The sequence below is a fragment of the Cucurbita moschata genome, unplaced genomic scaffold, assembly GCF_002738365.1.
Source record: "Cucurbita moschata cultivar Rifu unplaced genomic scaffold, Cmos_1.0 Cmo_Scf00004, whole genome shotgun sequence".
Taxonomy (NCBI): Eukaryota; Viridiplantae; Streptophyta; class Magnoliopsida; order Cucurbitales; family Cucurbitaceae; genus Cucurbita; species Cucurbita moschata.
Genome location: NW_019268520.1, coordinates 7,155,448 through 7,171,278, shown reverse-complemented (window position 1 = coordinate 7,171,278; position 15,831 = coordinate 7,155,448). Strand labels below are relative to the sequence as shown.

The 15,831-nt window shown below is 36.6% G+C and overlaps 1 protein-coding gene across 1 annotated transcript in view; it reads right to left on the bottom strand.

Moving 5' to 3' along the window:
• Positions 1–15,310, bottom strand: part of LOC111441671 (probable serine/threonine-protein kinase PBL8) — a 16,764-nt gene extending 1,454 nt beyond the window's left edge. Inside the window, exons 1-5 of the mRNA XM_023078750.1 lie at positions 14,903–15,310; positions 14,358–14,716; positions 14,126–14,261; positions 7,375–7,511; positions 7,144–7,267 (exon numbers count right to left, since the gene is read on the bottom strand). Of these exons, the coding sequence (XP_022934518.1) occupies positions 7,144–7,267; positions 7,375–7,511; positions 14,126–14,261; positions 14,358–14,716; positions 14,903–14,954 (808 nt within the window). The 5' untranslated portion in view covers positions 14,955–15,310. The remainder of the gene's footprint in view (positions 1–7,143; positions 7,268–7,374; positions 7,512–14,125; positions 14,262–14,357; positions 14,717–14,902) is intronic.
• Positions 15,311–15,831: the final 521 nt, after the last annotated feature.

The following is a 15,831-nucleotide window of genomic DNA, read 5'->3' as shown; positions in this document are numbered from 1 at the left end:
AGGTTTTTTTTTTTTTTTTTTTTTTTTTTTATCACAAGATAAATTGGAAATAACAAAATGGTAAAGTTTGTAAGCTAAAGCCTGAAGTACCCATTTATTTATTTATATAAATATGTATATCGTTGAGAAAATGAAATCGATGAATAAAATATCCTGGAAGCAAAAAATAAAAATCTCAATCTTTATTAAACCGATAGATGAATGAACTTCTAAGTAGAACAAAAATGGTGATGCAAACTTCACATAGAAGTTCACCTTTATGCAGAAGGACGAACCTAATTAACTAACAAATTTTTTAAAAAATACAACATTAACAGTAGAAACTTAGAGGGCAAAAAATTGAAAGGTTAGATCTAACTTTACTAGAAAATAATAATAATAATAATAAACTTGAACCTTAAACTAAAAAAATTAAATGTAACAAAAAGAAAAAAAAAAGAACCTTATAACTCAACACTCCTTGTTGAAGTTTTTCTTTGATACGCCCAACTTTCGGAATAGAAACACATTGTTTGCGTGGTAATGGACAGGTGGTTGAAGGGAAAAGAAAGAAAAGAGAGGATGATTAGAGGAGGTGGAAGCGTGGGATGGATTAAGCTTTAAAAAGGAAGAAAAAAAAAAAAACGAAGATTGGTGATTCGTGAAAAACCCAGGAAACAGAGGAGGAAACTTTCTGAGAATTCGAGTTTTGGTTGCTTAAAATTGGACATCAATCGAGGGTAAAGGAAGAGGGGTTGTTGCTGAGGAATCGTTTGAGGAAGGGGATACAGCCACGAGCTGAAGCGGACGGTAATTCGAAGGTAACGAAAAAACCCACATCACCGAACCTTTAAATCTCGATATCTTGAGTTATACTGCATAATAAGTTATGAAATAAGGCTGGTTAGAACCGTAGTTAGAAGATCTATAAAGTTGTAGAAGAAATCAGAACGAAATTCGAGCTGTAGAGATGAAATTTTTGCTTCGAGATATAGTAGGTATTAACAGAAAAGATGGGAAATTTCAGAAAAACGCAAGGAAGAAGAAGAAGCGCGTGCACTACACGCAGGCGCGTGAGGGACGCGACTGGGCGTGCGACTGGCGCGTGGGACAGACACACCGAGGCGCGTGAGGGCGCGTGAAGCGTCCGTTCGGTTCCCGGTTTGTCCCGTTCGATTTGTTTTGACCTGTTCTACCTAGATTGACCTATACTTACCTTGAAAATGGTGAAATATAGGTCTACTTGGAAGGAATTGTGTCGAAATACCCTATTAAATGTACAATTAAGAGAGAAAGGGATTCGAAACCAGGTAAGTAGCGTATCGACCTTTGAACTAGTTCTTAACTTGTTTTACAACATGTGAGTATGTTGTTTACCTGATTAAGAGCTTAATAAGTTATGATGAGCTTCGATGATAGTTCGTGTTTATTGTATATTGTGACTGCTTGCCTGTGATGTAAGCATGATATAAACGATTGTCAGAATGTCTACGTATTGATCATGATACATGTATGAAAGCATGCAGTAACTGTGAGTATGTTATGCATGTTAATGGAAAGGTTATGACTCTAGATATGCTTATTGGTGGTTGAGCTATGGCTTATTTACTGAGTATGATAGTCTACTAATTCCCGCGGAGTTCCTGGCCAACGCGCTGTGTGCTAAGTCAGGGAGCATGAGTACTCCTGACCGTTGGTATATGAGATAAACAGGCCGCCAGAGCAATTAGTAGACGGGCCGTATTTGACCGAGAGCGAGTCTTACATACGAGTCCGAAAATTCTAGATAAGCATATCGAGAGAGAGTCAGTAACCTAGCTGGAGGTAGCTGAGATACCTCATTAACGAACAGATGACCCTAGTAAGAGAACTAGGAGTCAATGATGAATAAAACCTAAAAACACCTGGAAAGATTAGTTATGAACTCTTGAGTGATAAGCTAGCTACTTACTGAGTAATCTAATTACTCATCAAAATTATTATAACTTTTCTTTCCAGATTTAGATGATGCAGGCCAACCGAGGGCGAGACCAGCGGACTGAAGACTACTGGGAATCCATGTCGGTGTCTGTTTTGTATATTTATGTTTTCGCTGTCAAGAATTTACTTCGGTTGATTTAAATTTAAATAGCATTGTTTTAAATGTTTTACTGAATGTTTTTTTTTTTATCATTTTGAGATTATGATTGGGTATTAGAATATATTGTCGTTGATGATGGTAACCCTTGTTAATCGCGTTGACGATGAGCGGGCGTTACACCCAATCACTATTTTCTTGAATTCCACGAAGTATAATAATCATTGATATAACCAGCCCAATCACTATCAGAATATCCAATCAAGTTCAAATCACCTGTAAACTCGAACCAAATTCCAAAATCAGAAGTACCTTTAAAGTATCTAAAGACTCATTTAGCAATGCCAATGAACTTCACTACGTGAATTTGTATATCTTTAGAAAAAAACTTGCAGCAAATATGAAGTCCGGCCAAGACGTTGCCAAGTACAAGAGACTTCCTACTAAACTTTCGTAACTTGTAGGATTAGAAAGTTTCTCACCATCATTCTTGGAGACTTTCAAGTTTATCATTAACGGACTAGAAACAACTTTAAATGTTTCTTTTTAAACAAGAGACAAACTTTTTCATTGATAAAATGAAAAGAGAGAGACCAACGCTCAAAGAAACAAACTCCAGATAGGAGTTCTAAAATTAAATAAAATAGAAAATGAAAAGGAACTGCAATAAAAGAAAATACAATGAAGAAGTAAGAGCACTCCAGTTAAGACATAAATCCAGTAGAAAGAAGTCAGCAAAGATTTGGAAAGAGAACACCCTGTACTGCCTTAAGATGTCCTATGTTGAGTGGATCAAGCCATGAAAGACGCTAATTATGGAAAATCCATTGAATTCTTACAAACCATGGCTCGGATAGAATGGCTTTAATCACGTGGTACCATAAAATATTAGACTTTGGAGCCAACGGAAGGGCAATGAGCAGTTGAACATTTTCCTTAAATGAGCCGAAGAAAACCCACAAAGGGGAAATGCACTGAGAGGAAAGCTTTATTTGAAGAACTTCCGAGCAATTCAAATACTCAATAAAATGACTCAATTAGGGTCTCATTATTAATGAATGTGAAGATTCACTCCCTAAACTTGACCAATCTTGGACAGAGGTAGATCCATAAAGACTAAGAGCTTCAATAAGTTTATCAAACTTTCGCATACTCATCTTTTATTGTCACACTAGATCCAACAAGTGATATTAAAATTTCCACAAATACACCACGGTTCATCATATAAATCACTTGAACGAACAATGGATTCAATATTAATCCAACTAATCTCATTAGGAAGCCAGAAAAAGACTTCTTTTTTTTTTTAACATGAAACAATTTCTCATTACTATAATGAAAGGACAATGTTCCAACTATATACACTCCTAAAGGAAGTGAAAGAAAATAGAACTAGAAAATCAAACAAGAACTTAAAGCAAATTCAATCAAAAGAGAACGACCAAGAAACAAAGAGGACACAACAAACCAAAGCTCTACTCCAAAGAAAACTTGAACATCACCCATCACAACTGAAAATAAGAACCAATACAAGAACTTACTACAGAAGACTATAGACCAATATATTTCCATGTCGCTCACCAACTTTTAATAATGCTTTATCAGCCACGAAAGGGACAATGGAGAATTGGGATTGGAAATGAAGTTCTAAGGCTTTACGATTTTTCTTCCAAGAATCATGAACAATACTCTGGAAACCACCAACAGGTCACTAAAATTCATAGGCAATACTTCTTTTTCTTTTTTCACCCAAAAAGAAGTATCGAGAGAATTCAATTCTGAATGAAGTTTGCTTGCTCTTTTGAATGTTGTCTCTCTTCAATTTCACTACCTCTTCGTAGCTCAATGAAGGTAACTGAGCATCGACCACTATTGAAATCGATGAAGCTCTTACCAATGTATTTAAAGGAAAAGCAGATGAAACTTGCAACTTTTTCTCATATTTCAGAAGGATATCCTGCAATATTTCTCTGAAAATTAACCAGTTTCCTTTTATCGAGATAAGAATAAACAAGAAAAAGTTTCCCACTGCCAGAAGGCCAGACAACACAATCAACAAACCACCTTTGGAATCTATTGTTCTTTGACCATTTAGTGGTCTGGTTAACATCTCTATCTTGTTTAAAATAATACGAACACATCCGATTTTGTAGGGAGCTCAACCAATGAACTTTTGAACCAATGCACATGAAAAATTGATAAAGGAATCACTTGCTTAAATTTCAAATCCTCAAATATAAAACATGCCATCTTTGAAGCATATGTAGAAGAAAGATTACCTACACAACAACTTCCTACCTTCATAATTAGTGAATACAACTGAAAGTTCTCAAAAGATTTATCTAAGAATAACGAGTGAAAACTCCGATTAGAAAGGTTAGTGCAGAAGCCTCTGATCAAAAAACAGAGAATGACCTTGGAGCAAAAAAGAAATGGCGAAAAGTTGAGAAGGCAAATCAGAGATCAACGAGATGGTTGAAGATGGTGGATAAAAAGCCTTTGGACGAAAAAAAAAGCCAGGAGACTAAATCGTTGACCAAAGGCTCAGAATGGTGGTGAGAGGAGACCAAGATTGACAGTTTCTGAAGGGCTAGAAGCGACAAACAAGGAGGAGAGAAAAAAGAGCAACAACTTTATCTTGAATTTCTTCAAATTTTCTTGAGCATACTTACTTTTGGCAATACAAATACCCTTGTGGGGATGAATTTCCATGCCAACAAAGTAATACATGTAACCAAGAGTTGACCTTTCAAACATCCTTTCCATTTCAACTTTAAAATCTTGTAGCATTTGACAATTATTTCTAGTTACAAGTATCTCATCAACATAAAGAGAAAGAATGAGCTGATTAAAGTTGTCAGTAGCCCTAACATAAAGAGTAGTTTCACTCGTACTCTTCCTGAAACCTTGAAGAAGCAAGTATGAATCAATTTTATTATACCAAGCACAAGAGAGCTTTTTTCAGACGATACGCTTTACACTTTATCTTTTTACCTTTATCAACAAAACCTTCAAATTGCCCCACATAAATCTCCTCAAGATCTCCATCCAAAAAAAGTTGATTTGGCATCTAGTTGGGGTATTTTCCACAACAGATGTGCAGGTAAAGCAATAATTAATCGTATAGTAGCATGTCATGTAACTGGAGCAAATGTATCTCCATAATCAACTCTTGGGTGTTGTGCATATTCTTTTACTACAAACCTTGCTTTGTATTTGTTGATCGAACCATCAAAATTATACACCACCCTAAACACTCATTTTGAAAGTACTCATCATTCGGATAATCAGACATAATATTTCAATGAATATTGAAATGTTTTGTTAAAAGAAAAAGAAACTTTTCATCAATTTACTTGTCAAGATACTCCCTAACAAAATGGCATTGTTGAATGACTAAATAGATATTTACTTGAAGTCGCTCGTGCTCTTATGCTTTCTATGCACATACCTAATTACCTATGGGGAGATGCAACTCTAACAGTTGCTTACCTTATATATTGGATATCTAGGAAGGCTTTATTTGGATTACTTTAAAACCTTTTTTTCAAAATGTTTGCTTGTTCTCTAATTTAACAATTAAAGTCTTGGGTTTACTGCATATGTTCATATTCCTAGTCTTCATCGTTCTAAACTTGACCCTGGGACTGTTAAATGCATCTTCCAGAGTATGTTCCCACAAAAAAGGGTTATAAATGTTTTATCCTATGGAAAATAATATTTTGGAAGTACGGATGTTTAATTGTTTTTGCAAATCAACCCTTTTTAGCTCAAATTCTCTTCGAGGGGAGACATCCAACTTCAAAGATAAGTTTTGGGATACTTCTCCTCTTCCTAACATAACTCATTTTGAGAATACAAGTTTTAGTCCTCTTCCACCATCATTTATTCTAGGGACAGGGCTTCAATGTCAAGTATCGAAAATTCTTCTACAGAGGGAGAAATACTACACAACGATCTAATTAATCTACACCATGAACTTCAAGTTTATACTAAAAGGGAATTCAACCAAAAGAACGAAACCATATAGTAAACTTGACACAAAACCAATCTAATGATTTAATGAATGATGTTGAAGACTCAGGTAATAAATCCTTTATTGCTGCATCTTCTACTATTCATGATATTCCTTCTGATATTTCTGTTATTGGCATTTCAATAACTCATAGGAAATGTACTTGTAAGTGCACCAAATATCCTAATGCAAAGTATTTGTTCTATCATAGACTATCTGATGGTCCTAAAGCCTTCACCTCTAGGTTAACCAACCTATTTGTTCCAAGGAATATAGAAGAGGCCCTAAACAATATAAATTGAGAATAAACTGTTATGGAAGAGATGAATGCTCTTAAACAAGATTTCACATGGGACGTCGTGGAATTACCTAAGAATAAAAAATAGTAGGTTGCAAATGGGTATTTATTTATTATAAAACGCAACGCTGTTGGATATATCCAAAGATATAAAGTCAGATTAGTTGCTAATCAGGTCAATAAACATTTAACAAAACATAATGAAGTCAATAAATATTTAATAAAGGAGAAAATTGATGCTGAAGCAATATGTGTTCCTTTCCTTCCAATTACAGAGCAAAAGTAGATGATGTGCTAAGGGACTTCCAAAGCTACAATTCGACAAACTAATTAACAAGTTGGCAATGAAAGATATCTTTAAACCAGCTCGAGGGGGTGATGGTAATTCTCTTTTTGGAATAGGAATCTCTTGGTATTTATTGTATTTCCTTGTCTATAACGGGTCCTTTTCTCTTTTACTTGAGAAATCCTTCTCTTTTATTATGGAATATAGGAAAATACTTTCCCTCTTAATATTTTTAGCAAGGAGAAAAAACCGGGTATAGTTAGTTCTAGCCTTAACCTCTTATGCACTATGTTCCTGCTAAGGTTAGACTCTCCCTTTCATAGATGATCCTATATTGAAAATGGCTTCACCTTGAAATAATAGGCGGCCCACAGGCCATAAAATACAAAAATTGCCCATATACATTTGTATAACTGGGGGAAAAAAAGAAGAAGACCAAGCAAATGAGAAGTTTTGTGCAAGCTCCAATCATAAAGAAAAGATCATACCAGTCATGACATATTCAGGGGCAGCATAACCATAAGTACCCATTACTCGAGTAGAAACATGTGTCTCATCACCTTGTGGTCCAGCTTTTGCAAGCCCAAAATCAGAAAGCTTGGCTGCATAGTCCTACAGAATAATGAGCCAAGTGGAGGCAAATGAGAAGAAATATCATCTTACCAACAAGCTTGAGAAAAGAATAATGACAGTGTTGGTGCAAAATAAACTTCACATACAGAATCCAACAGTATATTAGAGGTTTTAAAATCCCGATAGATGACAGGCCTTTCAGCATTATGAAGGAATGCAAGTCCCTTGGCCGCTCCAAGAGCTATCATCATTCTTCTTGCCCATGGCAATGGAACAGTTGTCTCTGAGTTTCCACAGGAAAGATCATGTAAAATTTAGTAGAACAATATATCAAAGTGGAGCCAGTCAAGTACTAGAAAAATTGAAAGAACCATCAGATAATATTTAATGTTTAGGCCTCATTCAGTCCATGATTCAAAGATTTATTTTCAGAAACAAAGAATTTTGTAAGAAACTGTAAGATCCCACATTGGTTGGGGAGGAGAACCGTGGAAGCCTCTCTCTAGCAGATGCGTTTTAAAAATCTTGAGGGGAATCCCGAAAGGAAAAACTCAAAGAGGACAATATCTGCTAAGGGTGGGCTTGGGCTGTTACAAATGGTATCAGAGCCAGACACCGGACAATGTGCCAGCGAGGAGGTTGTTCCCCGACGGGGGGTAGACATAAGGCGGTGAGCCAATAAGGACGCTAGGCCCCGAAGGGTGGTGGATTTGGTGGGGGTCCCACATCGATTGGAGAAAGGAACGAGTGCCAGCAAGGACGTTGGGCCCTGAAGGAGGGTGGATTGTAAGATCCCACATTGGTTGGGGAGGAGAACGAAACACCCTTTATAAGGGTGTGGAAACCTCTCCCTAGTAGAAGCGTTTTAAAAACCTTGGGGGAAGCCCAAAAGGGAAGGTCCAAAGAGGACAATATCTACTAGCGGTGGGCTTGGGCTGTTATAGAAACAAAAACAAATTTCTATATTTGAAAACATGTTTGGTTCCGATATAAAAACTATAAACTTGAAGAGTTGTAAATTTGAAAATGATAAAAAGAAAATAATATTAATTTAATCTAATTGTACTTTTGTATTTGATTCTCATGGCAATTCTTTCTAGTATCAGTTAAAATAATTTAAGGAACAAACCATTCTTTAAAAAATTAAACCTCTAAAATCTGTAAGAGAGAAAGAAAATCTTTTTCGGCAAGAGAAAGGAACAGAAGTTCTTTGTCGAAAAGGAATATATGACAATATATGACAATTTTTTTGAATTAATGTTTATATGACGGATGTATACAGTCACTTTAGCTTAATTTGTTGATATTTGTTAATTGTAGTTTCTAGAATTAAAAAACCTTCATAAAGAAAATGATGAAATTTCCACTTTGTAGACAGAGGTGGACTTCTGCATTTGTTAGAAAAAATAGTAGATCGTAATATTTAATTTGTTAATTCACAGAAACATGTTTTCCTGAATAGTGTATTTCTTGTTTTCATAATTTTTTAAAACAAAATTTAAAAAAAAAAAACAGCAGCTTGATATTTTTGAAAATAGGCCATTTTAGGTGTTTTTTAAAATCCTTTTAGAAAACAAGAATCACAAGCATATCTTCATTGTTTTTCTTGTACTTTTTATTTTCAAATATATATATATATAAACGAATCAAGAGCCAAGTAGGACCACAAGGACCCATTCATACAGATACTAGAAATCAATTCTCCCCGAACTGAAACGAAATCTTCAACTTTGGTCTTAAAAAATTTTCCTTGCAAATGCACAATAAGAATTAATCAAAACGGACAACAGAAAATGATTTTCCTCTTTTTATTGATTTTTCTTTTTCTTTTTTGGTTGCTTTTGGATCTCAATATCCTCCACATATATAAAAGAACCAATTCCATCAATGTGCTGCCTGTAACAACACGAAGGGTCTATTTCTGAAAATTCTCTTTAGACATGGAAGGATCCTACATTCCTACTCTATGATAAAACCATTGAAAATGAATTTAGGGCCCTTTTTCAGTCTCTTTAGATTAAAATAGAGGGTTGACATATTCTCGCAAGAAGACATTTGAATCACATTTCAGCTGCCCATAGTCAAACGCCGAGGCTATTTTTCTTTACCAAAAATACTTAACGCAAGTAACTCCTTGGGCTTGCCCTTTCAACAAAGCACCAACCAAATGATAATCACAATGAAATTCTTCAAAATGTCTTGGATCACCCTTAATCCTAATGCCTTGATAGTGTTCCATGACTCTGGTTTTAAGAACAGTGTCCGCATGGCTAGTCTCAATGAGACTTGTGCTTCTCTCATACCAAAGAAATTGGATGCCACAACAATTTATAAATTTAAACCTTTGAGTCAAAATTATTGGAAAGGTTCTCTTCGAATGGCCAAAAAGGTTCTCCAACCAGAAATCAATTTCCATCTGCCATAATTTCTAGCATGCAGATGATTAATAATTGCGTTACTTACTGCTAATAAGCTCATTTGATGAGCAGAGAAGAAAAAAAGTGAAAGGTACCGTTATCAAACTTGATCTCGAAAGGCCATTCACGGACTGATTTGGAAATTTTTTACGCCACTTACTTGCTCAAGACTTTGGTGTACCAATGGAGAACTAGGATTTATACCTTCTCTCTAGTCCAAATTATGCTATCATCATAAGTGGGCAAAATAAAAGATTCAAGAGCATTCATTGAGGGCACTTTCTTTTTCTGTAACAGCTCAAGCCCAAGCCCGAGTGGGCAAAATAAAATTATGTTATCATCATATGTGTAACAGCCCTAGCCCTAGCCCAAGTCCACCCCTACCAGATATTGTGTTTTTTGTGTTTTCCCTTTCGAGTTTTCCCTCAAGGTTTTTCAAATCCGTCCGCTAGGGTGAGGTTTCCACACCCTTATAAACAATGCTTCATCCTACTCCCAAACCGATGTGGGATCTCACAATTCACCCCCCTACGGGGCCCAACGTTCTTGCTGGCACACCACTGTGTTCATCCCCCTTCGGAACTCAGCCTCCTCACTGGCACATCGCCCGGTGTCTGGCTTTGATACCATTTGTAATAGCCTAAGCCCACCTCGTGTCCACCCCCCTTCGGGGCTCAACCTCCTCGCTGATACATCGCCTGGTGTCTAGCTCTTATATCATTTGTAATAGCCCAAGTCCACCACTAGGTAGCAGATATTGTCCTCTTTGGGCTTTCCCTTTCAAGCTTCCCCTCAAGGCTTTTTTTAAAACGCGTCTACTAGGGAGAGGTTTCCATACCCTTATAAAGAATGTTTCGTTCTCCTCCCCAACCGATATGGAATCTCACAATATGGCTATTAACTTTAGAGACAAATTAGGCCGATGGCCTGTCTCTTACTTGGGGTCAGCCCTTAAAGGTAACCTTACACTTTTCAGCCCCATTATTGACAGAATTGGTTACAAACACAAGAAGTGGTAGAACATCTCTCCTTCTCAAAAGGCATAATCATCTATTCCAAGCCACTCTTTTTCTTCTCCTACCTCTTTTTTTGGATAACATTTAATTGATATGATAAAGTTATTTTCCAGTAACTCCATATGATGCAAGGTCCCGTCAAAGATATATTGTAGAGAATATGCTACTTTTTTCCATCCCCTGAGCCATTCTTCCTAATATTCCTATTTATTTGTGTTTGTTTTTCTCTGCAAACTAAGGTTGCCAACTCAAATGAAAAGTTCTTCCAAACTTTCTTTGGTAAGAAGCTAGAAAAAGGGTAGCATGACTTGCTTAACCAAGCAAAGGTTCAATAACCATTGATATGGAAGGGGGCTCCTAGGAATCAATGATCTTAAAAACTTCTCTCTCCACTTGCTAAATAGTTTTGGAGATGTCACCTTAAAAAAGAGGCTATATGGTTGAAAGTTATTCTTCTAAATATAACATCTCAAATTATGGTCATTGGTCTGGTATTTTTCGCTTCATGACTTCAAGGCTCTTGGTTGTGAGGAAACTTGGATAAGTTTTTTTTTTGTCTTGGTTTAATTCTGCTTTTTGTTATGTTCTATTTTTGGAGATTCTTTGCAATTCAGCTCTGCTTTTGTCTCTTCAATTAGCGTAGCGTGGTTCCTTGGTTCTTGCAACTTTTGACTTCTTTGTGTGGTATTCTGGTCATAGTCAGATCGGGTTTGAAGTTGTTTTGTAAAAGAAGTAGAGTTCTTTTATTGGAAACTCCATTCATATCAGATTTTCAAGAATTATGTTCGTCAGAATTATTGACTTCGATTAGATTTTGTGTTCCTATATTTTTCTTTGATCTATGGTTGAACACAAGGTAGCAATGATATCTAGTGTGGTTCAATCAAGGACTCATCCATTTATGGTTCATTTAAGAAGCCATTTGTTAATTCAATAATCGATGTTGGTTAATTTCAACAGTACCAAAAATCATGTAAAGCATCCTCTTCATCATTCACACTTACTCTTATTACAACAATTGCTGGTTCATATAACATGAATTGTTATTGTTTTTCCTCATCTACCAATGGGTCATAGACTAAGGTGTTACCGATCTTATGATACATAATCCCAATTTATTTTCAACCATTTTGTCATCTACATCCCTTACAAATGTTACATTTACATATGGATCCAAATCCTCTGTTCTTGGATCTGGCACCGTAAACCTCATTCCATCTCTTTCTTTGTTATATGCTCTTCATTTACCTCAATTTTCTTGTAACTTGATCTTTGTTAGTAATCTCACTTGTGACCTTCATTGTTATGTCTCATTCTATCTTGGCTATTGTTTGTTTTAAGATCTTGAGACAAAGAAGATTATTGGGATCCGACATGTATTTGGAGGACTTTAAACTTTTGATCATCAAGTACCGGAAGTTGTTGCTTGTTCGAGAGTTGTTTCTCCTCTTGATGTCTATTGTCACCTCGGTCATCCATCTCTCTCCACATTAAGAAAGCTTTGTCCTCAGTTTCATATTGTCTTATTGAATTTTGAGTACGTTCTCCTTTCAAGTTAGTTCATTTGGATAGTTGAGGACCTTGTCCAATTATGTCCAAAACTGGATTTTCTATTTCATGGCCTTTGTTGATGACCACTTTCACATGACCTGGTCATATTTTGTAAAAAAAATCATTCTGAGGTCCTTTCTCATTTTTGTAATTTTCATGCTGAAATTTGAATTCAGTTTTGGTGTATCCCTTAAAATTTTACAACGTGACAATGTTGGCGAATACTTTTAACAAAACACTCATGTTGTACCTCTATGAGCATTGGATTATTTTATTTATTTTTTTGATAAGAAGCATTGGATTATTCATTAATCATCTTCTGTTGATACTCATCTCACAATTCTTGAACCTACAAGATCATTATCCTTTCAAATGCATGCTCCAAAGCATTTTTAGGTTGATGCAATTTTCACAATTTTTTTTTTTTTTTTTTGATTAATCGGATGCCCTCATCTATTCTTCAAGGTCATATTTCCTATCATGTTGTCCCTGCAAGAGTTTTCATGAAGTTCTTTTTTTCACTCTTTTTTTCCTTTTTTTTTTTTTTTTCAGTGATCCCAACACTCCTCAATACCCTTTCTTCTCATTGTGGAAGGTTAACATTGCCAAGAAGATCAAATACATTGATTGGCATGTCTTGCATGGGAGAGGAAGCACTTTGGAGCTTGGACTATATCCAAAGGCATTCTTTCTTTTTGTTGAGGATGTAATGATGTATTTCCTTAATGAAGTTTTGGTTCATATCCTTTGCAATTGTGAGTTTGTTCACTCAATTTGAGACTCTTTTTTCTATTCATTCGGTATCTGGTTGGCTCATAACGAGGATTGTTGTTTTTTGATAGAGGAAGTTTTGTTGCACACCCATCCTTCGTCAATAAGGGTTGTATCCTTTGGTGTGCTGGTATTTGGGTTGTTTTATGGTGTATTTGACTTGAGAGGTCTAATCTCTACTTAGGTTTAATGTTTCTCTTTGTACATCTATTGCTAAAGAATTTCAATAATTAACCCCTGACTTGATCTTTTGAATTGGAGACTTTTGTCATATAGGTAGTTCATGTTTTGGTTTGGCTCCTTTTGTTGGGTTATCACTTTGAAGGCCCACTTGTATTCTTTCATTTTTCTCTATGAAAGTTCACTTTCTCCTAAAAGGAAAAAAAAAAAGGGCCCATATACAAAGCTCAAAAGTGAATTGAGATATGGCCGTTTTGACCATGAGAATTAAATTTTCATCCATGCCCATCAATTACTTTAATTTTCTTCCAAGAAACACTTTTTCACCTAATCCTACATCAACATTATGTCGTCTAGCGAGTGCACAAAATTAGAGCGTGTTATTAAAAAAACTAGGTCAAAATGAAACAAATGAATAGCTAATAGTGATGCTTATATAGTCAGGTCTATCGAAAAGCACATGATTGCTTCATCAAAAGATATGCCAGATGACCAGAAAATAAAACAAATGAATTCTGCTGGGAGTGGCCTCTGTCACAGATCCTCCATGCTAAGAATAAACAATAATGCATTCAAGGAAACTGGAAAATAAGTCGGAAAATTGAAAAAAAAACAACAATAGATTAAATAAGTACCGCATTGCATCTTCCGATTATGTGGATTAAGCAATGTGCATGCATGAACAAATTATATAAATAATTGATTGAAAGCATTGTAGGTTGAAGTGGGGGTAGAGACCACACATTCAATTTAAGATGAAGCGTGCTTCATGCTTCAGTCAATAAATCTCTAATCAACCATATTACCTAATTCATCTACCGTCAAGTAGCCCACAGAACTAATTATAGTTGGTGCCAGCCGATGCTAAGAGAAATGCAAGAGCAATTGATAAATAGAGGCTGAAAGTAGAAACATAATTGATAAGCGAAGAAAAGAAGCTGAAGCTCAAGATAAGTATGTACTTCGAAAGAGGTGGTTTTCAAGGCTTCCTCTAAACATGAACTCATAGACAAGTAATCTGTGATCATCCTCGCAGCAGTAACCAATCAACTTAACAAGGTTTGGATGTCTCAGCTGACCAAGAAAGTTGACTTCTGTCTGCAAAAAAGCAACAAGGGGAATGAGATACCAAAGAGAGAGAGAGAAGGGACTTGGAAACATGACTTGTATGGTGGCGTGGGAGAAGAGACATACAAGCCATTCTCGGTGGCCCTGCAGGCCTTCCTTGTTGAGAACCTTGACAGCGACAGGAAGAGATTTGAGGCCAACCCTGACGTTCTCATCAATGTAGCCTTTATAAACAGTTCCAAAACCGCCCTCTCCGAGAATGTAATCGGAGCGGAAACTCTTGGTGATCGTTTCCAGCTCGTATAATGTGAAGGCAATAACATGTGTGTAAAGCACCGAATTGTTTCTAAAGTCCTCGAGGTTGCGAGGGGTCGAGGGATCGCTTAGATCTGATATGGACCGGTTATGAATATGTCTTTTATTTGGAGCATTGTTGCTGGCGCTTTTCACAACCAAGGAAGACGATGAAGTATGCAGCTGTTGAACTGTGTAAGAATGAAAGCTACTATAATTGAGTTCATAATTGCAGCAGAAGCGTCCCCATTTAAGAGACAACAAGCCCATCATCGCTTTAGTTTGATTCAGTTAGTTTCTAAGTTGGGCATTAGGCAAAAATAAACAGAAAGCGCGCGTACAGATAAAAACCCTAGATCCGGGTTTTCTGAATGTACCTTGAGCATTGGAAACAACTGCAGGCTCTTCTCTAGTACCGCAGTTGCCCATCTCGTCTCCACTTAGTTTGCTGTGGCTGAAGTTGTGATTGGAACTGTGATGCAGCAGTTCTGACGGCGGTAGGCTTGGCTGGTGTGCTGACTAAGTGGACCAAAAACCATTAAATTGACAAATCACTGTTGCAATGGTTGTGTAGTTGTAGAAGTGACAATGACAGCATCAGTGGCAGAGCTCGGGGGAGAGATGGGATTGTTGCTCCAGACTTTCATTCTTCAGAGATATTGGCTTTTATCCTTTTCCTTTCCCGGTAACGATGTTAAACACCAACCGTCCCTCCGCTGCTTTAAACTCTGCAGTCGCACAGTCATGGTATGGTCTTTGGAATTAAACACTAGACGTCTAAATAACAAACAGTACATTCACAGTTGGTTAAGCCATAATATTTCAACACTGGTTCGAGATAAGTACAATATTATTGTATTAATAGAATATCAATTTGTATTACATTTCATTACTCTTTTAAGGTCATAGACAACCTATTCCTTATCCCGTTTTCCATATACCATGGACTGGGACACCCGTACCACATAGCAGTTGCGATTACAGCAGCAACGACAAGCAGCCGATGGAGCCTTACGACAATGAGATCAGTGGTACCTTCTGTGGATTACAAATTCGTACTCCCGCTCGGGTCCATCGTCTATGCCCCTTAAACCCCCTCGTTTCTACTGGCTTACCAGGTAATTCCATACCCTCTCACTTGTTACCTAGGTAGCCCCCTCTAATATATATTTTTTCTTCTGCTAATTCCTGCGTCTCTTCTGCCTTTTTGCATTGAATGGTTCTGCAATAATTATTTTGATTCTATTTGAATTAATACGCCCCTTTTTAGGCTTTTCATCGGTAACGGGGGGGGGGGGGGGGGGGT